A 20917-nucleotide genomic window follows, 5' to 3' on the forward strand; every position below is an offset into this window, starting at 1 on the left:
TTTTATAATTATTTATCATATTTTAGAAAATAATAATAACTCAAAGTATTTTGCCTTCCTCAATATATTGTCAATGCTTTAAGATTTATTAATGCCATAAACATATAATTTTTTAAAAAATTAAATAGTTAATTTTTTAATTATATATAAATTAATACAACAAATATAATTGATCTCCTATTTTTTTTAATAGAAATCATTAGATAACTAGAATTAACTCATTAGCTAATATAATCTATTAAAAATATAATTAAAATACTATTTCTTTAATTAGCATCATTTGAACATAACTTATTAGTTAATATATTAATTATACAATTGCTATAAAAATTGTATGTCAGTATAATACTTATGTGTCAAAAATAAATAGATATATTAAGAAACTTTATATGCTAAAATAAGTATCCATATAAAAAAAAATCTATATCTTATTTTATTAATTATGTATAACAAACATTAAAAATATAATCAAAATTCTACTTTATAGAATTAGAAGTCATTGTATAAATTAATTTATTAATTAATATAACATTAAGGTATAATTAAGTATTATTCTTTTAGGATTATAAGAATTATTAAATAATAGATTAATATATCAACATTTTGTTTACGTATCAAAACATGTCAAAAACACTTTTTCTATATATATATAATTTAAGTAGAAGGTACGATAAACTCCTCAAGTTTGGCCATAGCACAATTAAACCCCTCTTATTCTTTGAAAAACAAAATAACTTTATTTATAAAGTAACAATATAAGAAATTATTTAACTCTTTCCAACTCCTTTTTTTTTTACATATGAGAAAGAATTTATTCTTTCTTTTAGTAGATAAAAATCACATAGTAATAATTTCTCTTTCATCTTGACAAAAAAAAATACCATCATCATTAATTAAAAAACAAATTCTTTTTAAGGATATAAATATTTTATTTTTAAAATTTTAAAAATATAATTTAGCTACTTTGAAATTTAAAAGTTTAATTGTATTTTAAAGTAATACCGAGCTCATGAGCTTATTATCCTAGGTCGGAACAAGTTGATAGAATTTTCTTTCTTCATCTCCATGCCCCTCCCGCTTGGCGACATGAGGGCAAAAAAAGGAAAGAGTGGGATGGGGTTTCTCTAGCTTTTTGCATAGCAGGTCCAGATAAAATGCTTACACAATAGGTTATTAGTTCTTTTATAGAGTTCGCCTCTGATAACTGCGTGATTATATCTTGACTTTGAGGGCAAGAATTTCACGAGTTTATTCGTACTTCTTAATTTTACTATTAAATTAGTCTAAAATACTAAAGTACTCTGTTAGTTATTTGAGAATTTGATATCCTTATGATATCAAATATTTCTTTTGAACTATGATTCATGAATAGTTGTTGGCAAAGTCATTGACGTTGGTTTCCATCGCCTTATCTCGCCAATAAATAAGTCAATTCATAATACTCTATCAAGTCTCTCTCAATGCACCTGCTAAAAGAAGTCTAAACCTTTCCATTTGATGTATATATAATCATGGCAGAATCATCTCTTTCAGGAGGTTTAGGGTGCCGGAGAACGTGAAATGGATGAGGTTAAAGCTTCCAAGGGAAATGGAATTCTCACTGTGACTGTTCCTAAAGATGAAGTCAAGAAAACTGATGAGAAGGCTATTGAGATTTCTGGTTGAGTTAATTGTTTTTTGTAAATCATGTGAAGCTAATGAGATGAAAGATTGTGCTTGTTAGCTGTGAATTTTACAAGTTAAGATTGTTTTATGACAAATAGTGTTCGGAGTTTGATGTAATGTTCATCCGCCTGATGATCTCATAATAATATCTATGTTAATTAACGATTTGATTAGGCTAACTGCAATAAGAATGAGACGTTGGTTTCTGACAAAAATAAAAGTAGAGATTCAAAAAGAGCTTAGCTTAATTATTGTAACTAAAGGTGTAATCAAGTTGAGTCAATTTGTGAGCTTATCCATATCAACTCAAAAAAATCTTTTATCTCCCGGATTAAATACAGATATAATCGATATTAAAAAAATATATATAATTTTATATAAATATTAATTATAATATGCATACTCATACTTATAAAATTATTTAATTAATTTAAATATAATATTTAAGTAAAAAAATAATATTACTTGAGCACTCGCCTAAATTAAACCCCTGCCTGGAAAAAAAAAATTCAACCTTTGGTACCATGAATAAGTAATATATGGTTTGCGTCTTTGGCAGGAATAAAGATTGAGATATCATTCTAAAGCAGTAATGGAACATCTGAAATATAAGAAGTTTTTTACTTTGTGACAACTCTGTCTGAACTGTAAAGAAAGCAGGGTTCTCCCATAATAAGAAATCAACAAGTAATTCTGATGTTCTAGTTACTACTCCATATCATCTAAAGCCCAAGTAAAAGATTTGCAACACCACAATATCAGTTCTAATATTGAAGACAAGAGGAATGCAGTAAGCTTTTGAAACTCAATAGGTACCTAGAGTTCTTAGCTTGACCTTGGTAACTCAAGCAGGAGCATCTTCTTTTCCTTCTTCTCTTCCTGCTTATCTTGTCAGAACTAACACTCGCATCCACTGGAAGGAGACTCCTGAAGCCTGGATTTGAAAGGAGGAAGTAATGTTGGAGACTGAAGATGACAGATAATAGGAGCTAAAAACTATCAGATGTAAATGGCAATACAGCAATAGCTGAAAATAGTTAGATACCAAGTAGATCAAACACAAATAAGGCTCTGAAAGCACGGATAGGCCCTGTAATTGCAATATGCAAGTTTTGTTCCTGAATCATAAAGTCTTCTGTGAGTCCCATCAGAAAGATGATAAGCCACTGGACTCTCATCCACAGATATCACAAGTATCAACTCTTCTGCATTTTCGTCACGGATTACACTCAATATTGAAATACCACGGCAGCGATATGCCCTTCTGATGGATTGAAGATTGACATGGTATGTCAAAGACCACTCAGAATAGTCTGCTGCTATCTCCATAACATCATATTCCAGATCAGGATAACCGTGCTTATAAGTTACACAATGCAAATGGCCCTGAGACTCACCAAAGTAGCGAACGAAAATGTCATCAGGAAAATGCATTTGCTTGTTGAAGCTCAGTGTATCAACATCAAAGCTAAGGAGAGAATAAACTGCATCGCATCTGAGCCAATGCATTGAACCATAACAGTAAACTCCATGATTATAGTTGTAGATTCCCAATACTGGTTGAGGTGAAATATCCAGGAAGATTTCAATATCAACACTTGCTCTTTGGGAAGTCCAAGTATCAAATTCTGAGGAATATATACAAACTTCAAGCCAATAAGTTGTGGAATCTTTTAGATCGCACAAATTTGAAATGAAAATGATCCTGTAATGGGATGATATTACAGGATCAAACACCAAACAAACACTAAGCAACCCAGTCCCTGCCAATTCATTCCCAGAGATTCTCAATTTCTCGTTTACGGAAGTAGGCAAAGATAGTTTCTTGAACTGTCTAGTAGTAGGATTATATATAAAATAAAAATACCCACGATCATTAATATCGAAATCTTCAAAATACGGATGTCTATTCTCGCCAAAGTGGACCAAGAAACTAGACCGGCAAAGAAGCAAACCGTTGCAGGATTGTAGTATTTTGGCTCGACGGACATTAAAATAATCTTTGACAACAAATGCTCCACTTGTAAAAGGGGAAGACACCAAAGGGATTACTTGAAATTCAGGGATGTGTTTGTTTACGTCAAGGAATAGAGCAGTGATTCTGGGATTAAAACTCTGCTGAAACCGAGAGTGGGAGGCACAAAAGTGGGGATCAGAAATCAAAGAGAGCCATTGTTTGGATACACACTTGCATCTGAGTAGTTCTTTTGTGGGTACTCGGAGCAGAATTTCTATGACAAGATCTTCAATTACTGCCACCGTAGCTGCAGCAGACATCATTCTCTTTGATTTTGACAGGAGAACAAGAAATAATTCACAATTCTTCCGCAGACTTCCTTGTCCTCTTTTTAGGGTTTATTATATATGTTTCGTTGTCATAACTTTAGTGGATTGGGTTGGGTACTTTCTGCGATGTTGGGCCTGATATATATTTGGTCCATTCATTGTTTAAACTAATGCAACGATAAAGCCACAATCCTTAGATAGATTAATTTGATTATTTAATTACTTTAATATTTTAATTTTAAATTTAAATTAATAAATATTTAATTTTACTTTTATAAGTTTTAGAAATTTTAAATTTTAAATTTAATTTACTAGACATTTAATTTTTGTTCCATTAAAATATTAATACGATATATTTATTGAAATCACATATTAAAAAGTAATTAAATATTTAAAGAATATTGTGGGCATTGATTTTGGGTGTGCACCTAAGTATTTATAGCGATTGTGGCACTGAAAAGCTTTTCAATCTAATTGGGAATGCTAACTAGTCAAAGAGACTAGCCCGGAGATAGGAGTCGCCACCCGAGTAATTCACCGGGACACTTTTACTAATTAGAGACGTTTCTCGAATCTATAAAAAAATTTCCGCCATAAATCCAAAGATAAATCCAAAAGCCAACTTCACTATTTGTATATATTTATTTTTAATTTTATTATTTAATATATTATTCCTTATAAATGCAATATAAATATTTCTATACATTAAGCATTACAGTATGTGAGGTCCACCTAAATCAACCCTTTTTTATTAGATCTAGTCTATATTTGTTTTGTTAGCCTACTTTATTATTTAATTATGCATAAGGCTTATTTAGTCTAATCCAATTACGAATTATACATTTATCCAGCCTTTAAGGCTAAATGGACTATCTTTTATGGTAACATCCAACCGAGTGATTTTAAATCTAATGTGGCCCAATTAATTCAATTAAAGCATGACAAAACTCATTAAGTCTATATGGATTTTAAATTTAGGTCCAATATACTATCTCATTAATCTAATGGATTACGATTTTCATGCTGGGTTCAATTTTAAGGTCTAATGTCTAGATGTCCAGTTCTAATTAGGTAATCAAATAACAAATATTTGGCATACATCCAAAATAAAGTAAAAATAAATTGTAGAAAAATTAAACCTAATTATTACAACTTCCTACAACTAAAAATCAAAATAAAAATGCATAAACTAAATTACAGTATACAAAAATTGTCAAAAATTGAATAAAAATTTGAAAATAGGGCCAAAATTAGTGCAGAGCCGAATCAGCACACACTGCACAGATTCGATCGGCTTTAGGGCTTGGTAATAGTTGATTTTGCATCTTTTATTCAATCATGTCACCCCGAAGCCGATTTAACATACACAAGAGATAAAAACATAATTAAAACTGAAAAAATAAGACCAAGAACATACAAACAAATTAAATTGAACCAAAAATATAAAATAATACAAACCTAGAAAGCAAAAACTAACAAAAGGTAAATAAAACTTCACATTAACAGATTCTAGATTTTAATCATGCAGCCCTAAGAACTTGATGCAATCACAACATTATTAAAGAAGAGATATAAATCTAACATGCTACTCTAACTATTCCAATTATAATATACCAAACCCAATACATTCATATTATCATATTCAAAACTCAGGACATTCATATTATCAAATTTAAAATCCAGTATACATTAACATTACAAAGACACATAAAACTAATCAAACCTTAGATTTAATCACATAAAGATATAAAAAGCATTTGAAATCAATCCTAATATGTTTAAAATCAATCATAACATGTTTATAGAATCATAAAAGCAAAAGAACCAGTAAAGGGGAAAAAGATGTTGATGATGCTGGATTTTGGGAAACTCTCAAGTTGTCACCGTAGATTGGTAATCTGCGAGTCTCTGAAGATAATAAAGCATTTGAATTAAAGGATGAGAATCCATTATTGTCTAGGGTGAAGAAAATCTTCTATTGTTCTGAAGAAAAACTTTTTTAATTCAAAGCTCTTTCTTAGTGACTTCTCTCTCGGTTTTCTAAAACTCTTTGCTTAAACAAATGTCTAATTTAATGGAGGTTTGGTTGCTTAATGAATGTAGCTAACCTTAGACCTAGAGTATATTATTCTATTTATAATAATAGGGTTAGAAAACTCTAGATGTACTAGATAAGTGTTAATTATTTAAAACAAAAATCATTGACTATCTTTCCTTTTTATCAGATTAATATCTAATAAAATAAAATAAAATCTTTTATATTTAAATAATTATCACTAAAAATATCCAATAATTATCACAAATCACTTCTCGAAACTTCTTCTCATCAATTTTAGCGTTTTAAGTCAAAAAATATGCAAAAAAGGGCATTAAATCTCGAAAAATAGCCAATCGGTACTGTGTAGAGCCGACTGGCTGTATGCTCAGCCGATCAGTTCTAAAGAGCCGATTGGCTTAGTGAGCAAAAGAATTTAGAATATTTTGGCAATTTAGTCCCTAAACTTGCAAAAACTATCATTTTATCCCTCAAAGTTAATTTTTTCGACAATTGAGTCCAAATCAATGTTAGAAAAAGTAATTTTGATTCAATTATTATCAACCTTAACTTGGATTCACCCGTCCTAAATCTCTCGGGACTTGGGTAAGGCAGTAACTTTTATCATTGGGCTTTTCGTAATTTTATTGATATCTAGATCCAGAAAATAGATGCAGACAATTCCCCCGGTTTATCGAGATTTATGCAAATAAACTTTAAATAAATTCAGACAAAGCATAAAAATCAAGGATACGGTAAAATGATATGAATGTGAGCTATAGAAACCACACTTCGTAGGCTCATGTTAGTGCAGACTTTTTATTTAACTTTGAATTAGGGACCACACCCGATACATCTTGAAGACCTCCCCTCAAAATAATTATAGTTGAAGCCACACTTTGTAGGTTCATGTTGGTGCAGACTTTCTATCTGGCTTTGATTTAGGGGTCACACCCGTCTCATTTGGGGAACCATGCCCGTTGATTTAGGAACCACGGTCGCTGATTTTGGGATTGTGTCGGTTAATTCGGAAACTGCCCCTGCTAATTTTGAGAACCACACTCTATGATTTGGGAACCACCCTCGTTGATTTGGGAACCAGGCTTGTTGATTTAGGAACCACGCTTGTTAATTTAGGAACCAAGCCTTATGATTTTAGGAACTATGCTTGATGATTTGGGAATCACGCCCATCGTTTTGGAAACCACACCCGCTAATTTTGGGAACCATGCCCGTTGATTTGAGAACCACCAATAACTTTGATTTGTATTTACAGCTTTTCGCTTTAGGATGTAATTATGTTGTAATTCCCACTTCGGATTATGATTTGTTAAATTTTCCCACTTTCGGGTATTAAACTAATAATTTTTTCTTGAGGATGAAGAATAATGATTTTCCTACTCCGGGATCTTCTACTTTGAGTAAATTGGATATCCACTTAGGGATCTTCTACTTCAAGAAGTACACTTGTCCTTCAAAACTTGAACTAATTCTCCACTTCAGGAAATAGGTTTGTGATCTTCCACTTCGGGATGTATGATGATATTCCGCTTCGGGAAGTAAGCTGATTTTCCGCTTTGGGGAATGAGCTAATCATCTTCTGCTTCGAGTTGTAAACTTTTGAGCTTTACTTTGGAAAGTAAATTGAGTATAGATCAACACTTGTTGCAACGAGATTCTTATCTATCGAACTTTTCTTTATTTTCCTATTACAGGTTAGTGGTATATATAAAAGTGTATAAAGATTACATTAAGCAAAAATAATAGGGGGTGCATGATATGCATGTTATGCATGACATGTAACATATCCTTTAGCTTGGACAGAGGTGTTTTGGTGCCCATCAACATTGATACTTTAAAAGCTCAATCGTCTGCTCTTCGGGCACATAGCCTAGAGCCTAATAGTCGAAGTTGTAATTGACTCATATTAAAGATCTAAAAGTCATGGTGACGATAAAAGTGTAGATTTAGAGATAACTCAAGCATGCGAAGACTGAATATTTTTGCCTGGGGATTGTACTGATACTTGTACAATAACAATTGTCTCCGTGACAATCTCATACAGATAGTAACCAAATCTTTCCTTTTTTATACTTTTACACCTTAACTTTTACCTAAGCTGCTCTTCTAGGTTTTCAACTTAGCAAGCTAATGTCTTAACTTTTGCCTAAGCTGCCTTTTCGGGTTTTCAACTTAGTAGATTCTTTTTTTGCCTAAGCCACCCTTTCGGATTCGTAACTTAGTATATTCTTTTCTTTATACTTTTTTTTTATTTTCTCTTTTCTTATTTTCTCCTTTTGCAGATTTGGTTGCACGAGAAGATCCAACTAGTGGTAGTTCTAAGAGACATTACAAAATATGAGCCAAAACATTTGTGAACTCGCAGTGCTATCAAGCTAGGAGCTGACGTCACTGGTAAGGATTGAGTTGACTAGATGAAGGGCCTGCCAGACACCTTTATCTGGTGGATTTGAACGAAATAGGATTTTCGAAATAAGGAATAAACAAACCATGGATAAATCCAAACGGCCTTTTCTTAAGTCCAAACGATCTTTTCGTAGGCGTTTGTCCCCGATCCAATGTCCTTGGTGGAAGATCTAACATATCACTATTTGAATATACGTGGTATGTGTTCTTTTGCCAGGACTTTGAGAATCTACTTTCCATACCTCATCTAGGCTCTGTCATTAATAGCTTATTCTCGAATATCCACCTGACTTTGAAGTTTCCCATTGAGGTGTGATTTTTAGACAAGATTGAGAGGTTGTGGGTTGCTGATTAAGTGTGATGTCAACTAATGGAGACTTAAGTGCTACAAGAAAATGATCTTGCTTCCATTAGGTCTCATAGACTCTTCTTTTTATTTTGTTTTCTCCTTTTGGTTGCACACGCAATGAAACCCAATGTGCAAAATTAACAAAAATTTTAATCAAATTTCGTCCATTTAATAAGGGCACAAACGAGTACATCACATAATACTACTCTTGTTATCAACTAGTCCTTTCGGATTTTCTAGTTGAATATTTTTCTCTCATCTTTTATTTTCTTAACTTTTGCCTAACTAACTTATATAGATCCTCTAGTCAGTAGGTTTGTTTTCCTTTTTTTTTTCAAAAGATAGTATCTGAAACAGTATAAATTGACTTGTGAACTTATTGCCCCTAAGATTTGAACTCCTTTCAGTATCTTCAAGTTTAATCTTTTCTTTTTTTAATGTGGAAGTTTTCTAGCTCGATCTAAATTTCTTTCTAAAGTCAATGTAATGAGCCTTGCATGTTTCGGGATTAGAACATTAATCTTTAATCTAGAGGTCATTGCTTTAAGGTTGTAATTAATGTAATGAGGGTTGAACTTGGCCTTCCTGCTTTGCCCCCAATGTGCTACCTTGAATTCAATCGTGCGTATCAAATACTATCTATTTCTTTTTCTTTTTCTTTTTTTTATTCTCTCAATTTTTTTCTCTTCAAGAGTTATATTATGTATGGTAGAAATATACCTAAGATTTTCAACTATACCCAGATTAAATAAACCAATTCAAATAGAATTAATGTTAAATATACTCATGTAATAATAATTATCATGCAAAATATCATTAAGATAAACATCAAATAAGCAAAGATCACAGTTATTTCATTAATCCTAAAATCATAATCATGTTTTTGTTTTAAAAAAAATTGAGAGTTGAATCTTGTGAAGCTTCATCATCTTCATATGGTAGCTTTTCAATCTATAGCTTCAAAGTTTTCCATGCTCCACTAGCTTTAGGATATTCAATGTCTTCTACTTGTAAGCCATCATCGTACAAGCTCACGAAGGTCTTGGGATTCATCATTTGCAATCTTTCCACCCAAGATAGGAGATTATTTCGGATTATATCTGAACTTGATCATTTTCAAAAGGCCTATTCTTTATTAAAACTGCTCTATTTTTCTAGCTAGTCAAGAAGTCAGAAAAGATCTATTAGACCTTTGCTTCGTCGATTTTAAATATCTTATAGAGACTTCTAGGTAAGCATTGTAGTCATATTGTTGCACAAAAGCATCGCAAAGCTTTTTCCAATTAGACTTGATGAGCATTTCCAAACCATAATTGTAACGCCTGCATTTTCTCATCATCCATGTTATGTGCATTTACATTTAATCATTGGGCATATGATGGTATATCAATGATATTTTTATTTTATGAGAACATATATATATTAATTATAAGTAGAGAATAAGAAGCATGATATTAGATTATTAATTTAGATAAGTTGATTAAGTACTTGGGTTATGTGTATTAAGCCTTAAGACTTAATTGAACCAATAGTTGAAGGTTGGGTAAATAGATTGGACTTAAAAGATACAATTAAAAGTTAGTACCTATATATGGTTAGTAAGAATTAATTTAGGGTGATAAAATAGTTTAGTAGGTGGTGGCATTAAGAGAGGAATATTGGAAATTGGAACCATGAGTAAGCTCATTTTACCTCTTCATTTCTCTAAAATTCGTACATGGCCAAAAACACAAAATTTGGAATAAGAGAGAGGAGTGAAATACCTAGAAAAACTTAAGATTAAGATAGGATTTTACCAACTATTGAAGGAGCCAAGCTAAAGCTAAAGGATTTAAGCATATTAGCAACCCAAAAGCTGAAATTGGTAAGTTGTTACTTGAGTGTTATTAATTTGTCATTAGGGTTCTTGATTACAAATTGGAAAAACTTCATTTGATGCTCTCATTGATTAATTAAAGGTCTGATTATCATGAATTAGTAGAGTATTGAATGATTGCATAAAGATTAAGCTTGATTTAAGTTTAAGTATGTTAAGATAGAAAACTGTCAAAATTCCAGCAACCTTGATGTTCTGTATGTTAGGCATAACATGGGTTATATAAGTCCAAATTAAGCTTAATTGGTGTCTATGGAAAGTTTAAAGAGTCCTCTATAACTTTGTAGTTTTGTGATTTTGCTATTTTTGCCGTTTTGGTTACTTAAATTGAGCAAACAGATTGCTGCTCGGGTACAACTAGCTGTATGACCCTTGCTCAGTAATTTGAAAATAATTAAATCTATAGAAGTCGGAATTGAGTAATTCTTCTTGGAGATGAAACTAGACGCATAAATGGATATGTCTATTTAATATGAGATTTTTGTATTAAGCCAATTTTGCCCAGCAATAAATATACCTTGGTACTAAATTCTGTCTAGAAAACAGAAATGTTGGAGATTAGTTTTATGCAATTTATTGATGTTAATTTGAGTTAAATTGGTATTTAACTAGATGGAAAATGTTTATAGGATATTAAAACAGTAATTGAGAGTCTTAGAGGAAGAGTTAGACCTATGAATTAGAGAGGGGATGATCTTGTAATGCATTAGAACTCGCATTTACATGAATATTTGTAATATGCATGAAATGTGAATTGATGAATGTGTTGACAGTACTCAAAGGCCCTGGAAAGGAAGTTGTGGAGAAAGGAGGTTCTTATATGCTAAAGGAATAAGTATATTTTGAGTAAGTAAATAGTTAATATTTGCTATGTTCATATATTTAATCAAATGTTCCGCAAATGGTTGCGTTTGCTTAATATTGTTTATGTTTGAATGACTGAGATGGAAATGATTGGTGTTGAGTGGAACAATTGTTATTGCTGAAATATGATATAAGTGAAATGATTGAATTGTGATGTTAAGTGCATATGTGCATGTGAATGGTGGATTCCCCTGTGAAAAAAACATATATATATATAAAGCCTTGGGAGGCTAAAGCCTAGAGAGGCTATAAAAGTGTATAATGTGAGATGAGGCGGAGCAGCTTACGTGTGTGATATGTGAGGATGAGGCGGAGCAGCACATTAAAGGGGATCCACAAGCCGTGAGAACTAACCATAATTGTTGAATTGTATTTCTTCTATGATGGTTGTAATGAATTGAGTAGAATGGTATGACTTTATACCTAAACTATGAATATCATGGAAAGTTATGTGATTGGGTGGAAATTGTATTAAGTGTATGTGATATAGATTATGTTGATTATTTATTTACTGAGCTGGAGGCTCACCCCTCTCCAAAATTTTTCTTTTCAGGTTTGTAAATAGTAGTGCATCCGTTGGTTGTATGCGAAGTTTAGCTTTTAGCAGTTCTGTCAAGTTGGGCCAGTTTTGTGAAGTCTCCTCCTGATGCATTTTTATATGCAGTTATATGATATATATGGAAGTATGCCTTATAAGGCATAAGAAGATGTTTGTAATACTTGTTAAATGATGTTTAAGTATAATCATATGTTTATATGTTAATAACCTTGTGTCTGGATTCTTAACAACCTACATATTGACCTATCTACCTGTAGTATATATTCTACGACGCTTGTATGCTTCCTAGCTAATGTTTATTGGTTAACATGTGATGGGGGTGTTACAATAATACCTATTCAAAGTTAGCCCTTCTAATAATAGTATAAATGACTTGATGATTTAGATCTTAGCCAAAATGAGTAGTATTCATGATAGTAGCATATTGCTTCAAGTGCACCTTTGGATATCCGGTTCCATTGAACTTATGCATTTCAAGCATACAAAATGTAGGAGACAACTTCTCTTTTCCAATTAGCATCAGTTCATCAAAAACAAAGGTCGAATATAAACCTTGACCTTTTAGCATATCTTGCATCTTATCGAGCTTTTTAGCCAGATCATGCAAAATCTTAAATTCTGTAATAGCTTTTGCAGTAAGAGCAGACTCTTTTTTAGCTTGTTCTAGCATGTAGTCATCTAAATTCCAGAGGTGCTCACCACGTGCTTGCACACATGAGTAGTAGTTGTGGGGGCAGTAGTAGTCTTTTAGATTGTATATTTCTCAAAAATCTAATCTTAGCCAAAGCTTGCTGGAGTTTCTCTCAGATCATAATCCTTATGTTAGACATTATTGGAGTCTTGATAGCTTCAATGTCTTCCTTGTGGGCTATCTTTATTTCAACTTCTGAAATGCTACTTCTTGGGCCCTTGTTTTGATTGTTGGTAAAAAGGGCCTTTTTAATATCCATTCTAGCTTGCCATCCTCTTGTTTATTCCAAACCAAAGGTGAAAAATCTATATGGCTAAAAAATAAGGTGTTAGTATGATGCATGCAATGCATGGGAAGCATGATGCTCGTGCTATGCAAAAGAATAAAGAGAAAGGTTTAGCATACACAAAGTCATTATACAAAGTATCCCTTCCAACCTTATTTCTGCTATACACGGTTCATGGTGAGTCTTTCTCCCGTAGAATTTTGGGCCAAGGCTTCCTACCAAGAAGGGATAGTAGGCTAATGCACAAGCCATAATCTCTCAAAGCAAATTTAAAATAAATAAGACAATATTTTTAAAAATAAGTATAAAGCCTGTATATTTTGGGCCTAAGGCCTAATTCCACATGTTCTTGGGCCAAAGCTTTCCAATATGTGAGTACTTACAAAGAGAACATCTCAAATAACAAGCAACAAAGTTCCTAAAGGAAATTGCTACTGTCATTACCATAACCTAAGTCTTGGGTAAGGATAAAAGGCTCCCATAAGCAAAAAGTATCCTTGCTTTGCTCGTCTCTCCACTCAAAGGTCCATACAACGAAGGAAACTTGCTCATTACTTATGAGTGATGGTTAGCATCCCTTCCAACCTTATTTCTACTATACACGGTTCATGGCGAGTCTTTCTCCCGTAGAATTTTGGGCCAAGGCTTCCTACCAAGAAGGGATAGTAGGCTAATGCACAAGCCATAATCTCTCAAAGCAAATTTAAAATAAATAAGGCAATATTTTTAAAAATAAGTATAAAGCTTGTATATTTTGGGCCTAAGGCCTAATTTCACATGTTCTTGGGTCAAAGCTTTCCAATATGTGAGTACTTACAAAGAGAACATCTCAAATAACAAGCAACAAAGTTCCTAAAGGAAATTGCTACTGTCATTACCATAACCTAAGTCTTAGGTAAGGATAAAAGGCTCCTATAAGCAAAAAGTATCCTTGCTTTGCTCGTCTCCCCACTCAAAAGTCCATACAACGAAGGAAACTTGCTCATTACTTATGAGTGATGGTTAGCTAATGCCATAATTCAAAGGTTCAAGTGGAACCAAAGAACTACTAACCAACACCATCGCGGTTACAGGGACCAAAGTACACAATGTGTGGAAGTGTAGTGATGCAAGAGTCACTCGTTAAATAATAAAATTAAAGATAAAAATACACTAGAATCAGGTTCTCTTATCCCAAACAGAGTCGCCACTGTGGGCGCGCATCCAAGTGTCTTTAGCGGCACTGGAAGGCTTTTCAACCTAATCGGGAATACGCTAATTAATCATAGAGACTAGCACGAAGATGGGAGCCGCCACCCGAGTAATTCACATAGACACTTTTATTAATGAGTGGCGTTTTTTCAATTCCATAAGGAAGCTTACGCCACAAATCCAAAGGTGGATCCGGAAGCCAACTTTTCTATTTATGCATCTTTGTCTTTAATTTTATTATTTAATGAGAAATTTCCTATAAATGCAACATAAATATTTCTACACATCAAGCACTACAATATGTGAGGTCCATATAACTCTAACCTATTTTTTATTAGACCGAGCCTATATTTATTTTGTTAGCCTGCTTAACTATTTAATTATGTACAAGGCTTACTTAGTCTAGCCCAACTACAAATTATGCATTTATTCCAGCCTTTAAACCTAAATGGACTATCTTTTATACTAAACTCCAGTTGAATGATCTTAAATATAATATGGCCCAATTCATTCAGTTAAAGCATGGAAAAACCTAATAAGTCTATATGAATTTTAAATTTAGGCATCTCATTAACCTAATGGACTACAATTTTCATGTTCGGTCCAATTTAATGACTAATGTCTATATGTCCAGTATTAATTAGGCAATCAAATAGCAAATACTTGACTTACATAAAAAATAAAGTAAAAATAAAGTGCAGAAAAATTAAATCTAGTTATTATAATCTTCCTATAGCTAAAAATCAACCAAAATGCATAAACTAAGTTATAGTGTACAAAAATCACCTAAAATCGCATAAAAATATGAAAATAGGGCCAAATTGATGTAGAGCCGAATCAGCACTGCACAGAGCCGATGGGCTCTAGGGCTTGGTAACGGCCGAGTTTGCATCTTTTCTTCGATCCTCTCACCCTAAAGCCAATTTAACATGTACAAAAGATTAAAACAAGATTAAAACAAAAAAAAAAAGGTAAAGGACATACAAACAAAATAAATTAAACTAGAGATATAAAATAATACAAACCCTAGAAAGCAAAAACTGATAGAAGATAAATAAAACTTTAGATTAATAGATTCTAGATTTTAATCATGCAGCCCTAAAAACTTGATGTAATCACATAATTATTAAAGAAGAGCCATAAATCTAACATACTACTCTAACTATTCCAATTATCAAATCCAAAATCCAATACATTCATATTATCATATTCAAGACCCACGACATTCATATTATCAGATTCAAAATTCAAAACATTCATATTTTATCATATTCAAAACCTAGTATACATAAACTTCATAAAGATACATAAAACTATTAAAACCCTAGATTTAGTCACATAAAGATATTTAAAGCATTTGAAATCAATCCTAACATGTTTCTAGAATCATAAAAATAAAATAAAAAACCAGTAAAGGAGAAAAAGATGTTGATGATGCTGGATTTTGGGGAACCCTTAGGTTGTCACTATAGATTGCTAATCTGTGAATCTCTAGGGATAATGAGGTGGTTGAATTGAAGGATGAGAATCCAGTGTTGTCTAAGGTTGATAAAATATTTTATCATTCTAAAGAAAAACTTTCCTAATTCAAAGCTCTTTCTTAGTGACTTCTCTCTCTGTTTCCTAAAACTCTCTCCTTAAATGGACGTTTAAATTAATGGAGGTTTGGTTGCCTAATAAATGTAGCTAACCTTAGACCTATAACATATTGTTTTATTTATAGGAGTAGAATTAGGAAACCTTAGATGTATTAGATAAGTGTTAATTATTTAAAATAAAAATCATCGATTATTTTTTCCTTTTATCAGACTAATATCTAATAAAATAAAATATAATCTTTTATATTCAAATAATTATCACTAAAAATATCTATAATTATCACAAATCACTTCCAGAAACTTCTTTTCGTCAATTTTAGCATTTTAAGTCAAAAAAAATATGCAAAAGATGACATCAAATCTCAAAAAATAGCCAATCGGCACTGTGTAGAGCTAACCGGCTCTGCACATAGCTGATTCGGCATGCAGAGGCGATTGGCTTCGTGAGCAAAATTTTTTGGCAATTTAGTCTATAAACTTGTGAAAACTGTTGTTTTACCCCTTAAAATTAATTTTTTCTGACAATTGAGTCAAAATCGATGCTAGAAAAGTAATTTTGATTCAATTATTCTCAATCCTAACTTGGATTCACCTGTCCTCAATCTTCCAAGACTTGAGAAAGGCAGTAACTTTCATTATTGGATGTTTCGTAATTCCCTCGATATTTGAATTCGAAAAATAAGTGCTCATAAATATGGTGTGATATATCTATCAAATTAGATAAAAAATTAAAAGTTAAAAAAATTAAATAACCAAAATTTAGATATCTAAATATGTATTAAGTTAAAAAGAATTAAGGTTAGTTAATATAACAATGTAAATATTGATAAAATCAAATCTTAAGAGCGTAGGCATGCTTTTTTCACGCCTCAAATGACTATTCAATTTCCAATAAATGAGATGCAAATTAAACATTCAGAAAATATTCTTTTTTCTTTTGTCAAAGTTTAATCAATTGTAAGCTATATAATAAAGGGAGAAGGTACAATTTAATCTTTAATGTTTACTCTTTGCAACATATATATGCCATTTAAGTAATTTTTGGGACATTTAAATCAAAAATTATATTTTTCCAGTTAAATTAGCCCCTCTTTCAAAATGATAAGCAAATGGCATATAACACTGTCTATAAAACCTCAGTTGGATAAATAAAGGACCATTGCAATGGTTAGTTATGTTAAATTGGCTTCTTCTTTTATACATTGATATTGCTAATTAAGATTAATTTAATAATAATTTTATTATCTCTTTAAAAAAAATTAATTGAATTTAAAACAATAATCACATTTTCCTTAATTTGTCTACCTTCTCTTTGAATAAAATACTATATGATTATTCATTTTCTTTCATCATATACCAGAGAAATAATAAAAATCTTCATATAAGTATATTTTTATAATACAAACTCAATTCACCACAAATGCAAAACAAATTTATCTTGCTAATACAAATTAATTTCACCGTGAATACAACTTTGATATCAAAAAAATTACAAATTTCATTAAAAGAATTCTTCACCTTAATTAAATAATACCCATGAATTAAAAAATTAAATCTAATTAATAGAAATATCTAGAAATCAATTCCAAAAATATCAATAGCATAACATCATTTTAGAAATTAATATGAAAAAAATATGATATTATTAGTTAATTCTTATTCGGCCATTACAACAAACACTTTGCGAGCATTATAAAGACAATATAAGATAAAGCACAAAATGAAGTATATACCTGTATGTGGAGTTTTCGGCCGCGCACCCAAGTGTCTTTAGTGACTATAATATTGTAAAACTTTTCAATCTAATTGGGAACATGCTAACTAGCCATAGAGACTAGCACGGAGATGTGAGTCACCACCCGAGTAATTTAATGAGTGACATTTCTCGATTCTATAAGGAAGCTTACGTCATAAATCCAGAGATGGATCTGGAAGCCAACTTCTTTATTTGTGTATATCTGTCTTTAATTTTATTGTTTAATAGACTATTCTCTATAAATGCAACGATTATATATTACACATCAAGCACTATAATATGTGAGGTCCATCTAAATATAGCCCATTTTATTAAAGCCCAACCCATACTCAAAGTTATTATCCTAACTTACTAATTAATCATATACAATGCCCACCTAGTCTAGCTTGGTTATAAGCTCTGCATTGAGCTGATCGGCTCTAAGGGCTTCGGGTGGCTTTTTGCTGTTTTCTTTGATTTTTCATGCCTAGAACCGATTTTCACATGCATAAAGGGTAAAAGATTTAGTTAGAATATGTAAAATCAACAAAAGAATGGAAATATAATCTAATTATATATACCATTAACTAATACAAATTCAAAATCCGATCAAATCAAGTTCGAAACCCTAAGTATTCTAATTATCATATTTAAGACCCAATAAAATCAACATGTTAAATAGAAATGAATTCTAGTCTAATCATGTGGGACAAACATTAAAAAAATTCCTAATATGTATCTATAAAAATATATATATGTATATAAGAAACAATTGGAGATGTTGATGAATCAAAGAGTGGTTGGAAATCCAGTTCTGCTTTTGGAATTTCAGAAAAGTTTTTGTCATTCTTCAATAGGTTTTCTAATTTGGTAGCTCTTTTTTAGTGGCTTGCTAAGGGCTTCTGTATATATAAATGTAGCTAGAAAACTTTTGAGGATTCTTGCTCTAGTAATTAATTAATGGATTCTTGCTTTAGTAATTAATCAATGTAGCTAGTCCTAGAATTAGGCGATGTTATTCTATTTATAGGAGTAGGGTTAGAAAATCTTAGAAAAAACTGATAATTATTCAATTATTTAAAAAATAAATTGTAATTATTTCCTCCCCTTTATTATATTAATATCAAATAAAAAGAGATTAAATTTTATATTCAAATAATTAGCATTAATAATATTTACAAATCCCAATTATTATCATAAATACCTTATAGAAACTTATTTTTACTAATTTTTAGCATTTTAGATCGAAAATATACATAAAACGGCTTCCGATTTAAAAAATAGCCAATTAGCCCTGTGTAGAGCCAATCTCCTGTCCATAGAGCCAATTCGGCTGTGCACAGAGCCGATTGGCTCTAAGAAGCAAAAGTTAGAAATTTTTTAACAATTTAGTCCCTAAACTTTTGAAAATTGTCTTTTTATATCTCAAATTTTATTTGTCTATCAATTAGGTCTAAATTAATTCTAGAAAAGTAATTTTAAGTTCAATTATTCCAATTCTTTACTCGTATTCGTCATTCCTCAATTTTCGAGACTTGAGAAAGGTAGTAACTTTTATCATCAGGTTTTTCATAATTCCTTCAATATCTAGATTCGAAAAATGGATACTGAGATTACCTTAATTTTTCTTTTTTTCTCTATTCTTGGACAACATAAAGAGATCTAAAGTTTGGGACAAAAAGAAAAAATGAAGGAATAAGAAATCAAAGAAGTTAGCAAAGTTCACTACCAAGATTGATGATTTCCAATATTTCTTGACGTTGATTGACTCAAATATGCTCTCTCCAATTCTAACCCAAATTTTATCTAACGAGTTATTGCAGTAATAATATCAAGAACCGCATCAACTTCTTCTTTTTTGTTAAGGAGATGATTTACATTTTGAATTATCATTGTGTATGTAAAGCAACTTTCAATTTTCTTTTTCTAATTTGCAGAGTATAAGTTAGGTGCCATTACTATCTTTTGTAAAAAAGGAAAATTTTCATTAAAAATAAAGAGAGGTTAAGAAAAAAAAAAAGAAAAGAAAAAAGAGGTTAGGAAAGAAGATGAGTTAGATCTATTGTTTTAATTTCTTAGGTTCTTAGTCTAACTCAATTTTTATAAACGGTGATATATACCATTTGCTTACCAAGGGCTAATATAACCTAAAAAATATAATTTTCAAGTTAAATGTCCCAAAAATTACTTGAGAAGTATATTTATACCATAGAGCAACAATTAGAGGCTAAAATGTACCTTCTCACTATAATAAACTACTTTTTATATTCATAATTTATAATTGCAAATTCTATGATAAAATAACCATATTTTTATATTCATAATTTATGACGATAAACTTTCAATAATATTCAAGAGGTACTTTTTTGAATAAAAAAAATATGTTGCTATGACAATAACGAATTTATTTGTCTCTTTCTGTGAAACTAAGAAAATATTTATTATAACCAACTTTGGGTAACAAACCCTTAAAAAAAGACCTCATGCTATAATCGGCATGTTGAGCACAATTAATTCCCAAACTATGTCGCTTTAGAAATTACATTCGTGCTTTTCTTTTTTGAAAAGAAAAATGAAATAATTCAGAAAATTATATGAAACTGAACTATAAACAAAATTAAAAAAAATTCATTTACATAATATTATTAATAACTATTTTAATGATAATGATTTATGTTTATTATAAATAATGAGTACATAATACTATTTACTAAATAATATTATATACAACAATATTATTCTCTTGAATTTATTCAAAATAAAATATAATAAATAAGTAATAATTTGCTATATCAAAATACCATATTTCTATTTCTATAAAAGAAATGTACTAAAATAGTATAAGAAAAAAAGAAAATTTCCTCTTTTTAGAATTTTTCTTTTTTATTAATTGACAGTATTCGATCTTTAGGGTTATGGTGCGGATAAACTTTAATAGTCTTTGCTACCAAAAGCTTACCCTATAAGACACTTATTTTTTCTATTTGTATATGTCGTTTGTGTACATTTTGAGTGTTCTTATTTCAAATAAATCATCTATAGTTGGTTGTTTGGTTTTTTCTTTTAATGTCTTTATTTGGTTGGTTTTATTTTTATCGACTACATCTTGTTGGCGTTAGTCGAGTATGGCATTTTCCAAAGTCTTGTAGGATATTGTCTATCAGTGGTTATGGAGGTTAAAGAAAGATTGTTGATGCAAGGGTGTTGGTGTTGGACCTTGAAAACCATAGCCAATTTTGCCTGTTTAAATACCACATATGTTGGAAGCAAGCATATTCACTCTGGTGACTATTTGTTTTGGTGTTTTTCATCTTTTGTGGCTAAATAGAAAACCATTTTCATTATTTTGACGGTA

General features: G+C 30.9%; 1 protein-coding gene across 1 annotated transcript; it reads right to left on the reverse strand.

Annotated features, from left to right (window-relative positions):
• Positions 1 to 2267: 2267 nt before the first annotated feature.
• Positions 2268 to 4028, reverse strand: LOC8260855 (F-box protein At5g07610). Its single transcript, XM_002522999.3, has 2 exons — positions 2711 to 4028; positions 2268 to 2599 (listed from the first exon to the last, which is right to left on the reverse strand). Exon 1 carries the CDS (start codon positions 3943 to 3945, stop codon positions 2719 to 2721), a length of 1227 nt encoding a protein of 408 aa, XP_002523045.2. The 5' UTR covers positions 3946 to 4028; the 3' UTR covers positions 2268 to 2599; positions 2711 to 2718.
• Between the last annotated feature and the right edge of the window lie 16889 nt (positions 4029 to 20917).

This window comes from Ricinus communis, chromosome 6 (assembly GCF_019578655.1).
Source record: "Ricinus communis isolate WT05 ecotype wild-type chromosome 6, ASM1957865v1, whole genome shotgun sequence".
Lineage (NCBI taxonomy): Eukaryota > Viridiplantae > Streptophyta > Magnoliopsida > Malpighiales > Euphorbiaceae > Ricinus > Ricinus communis.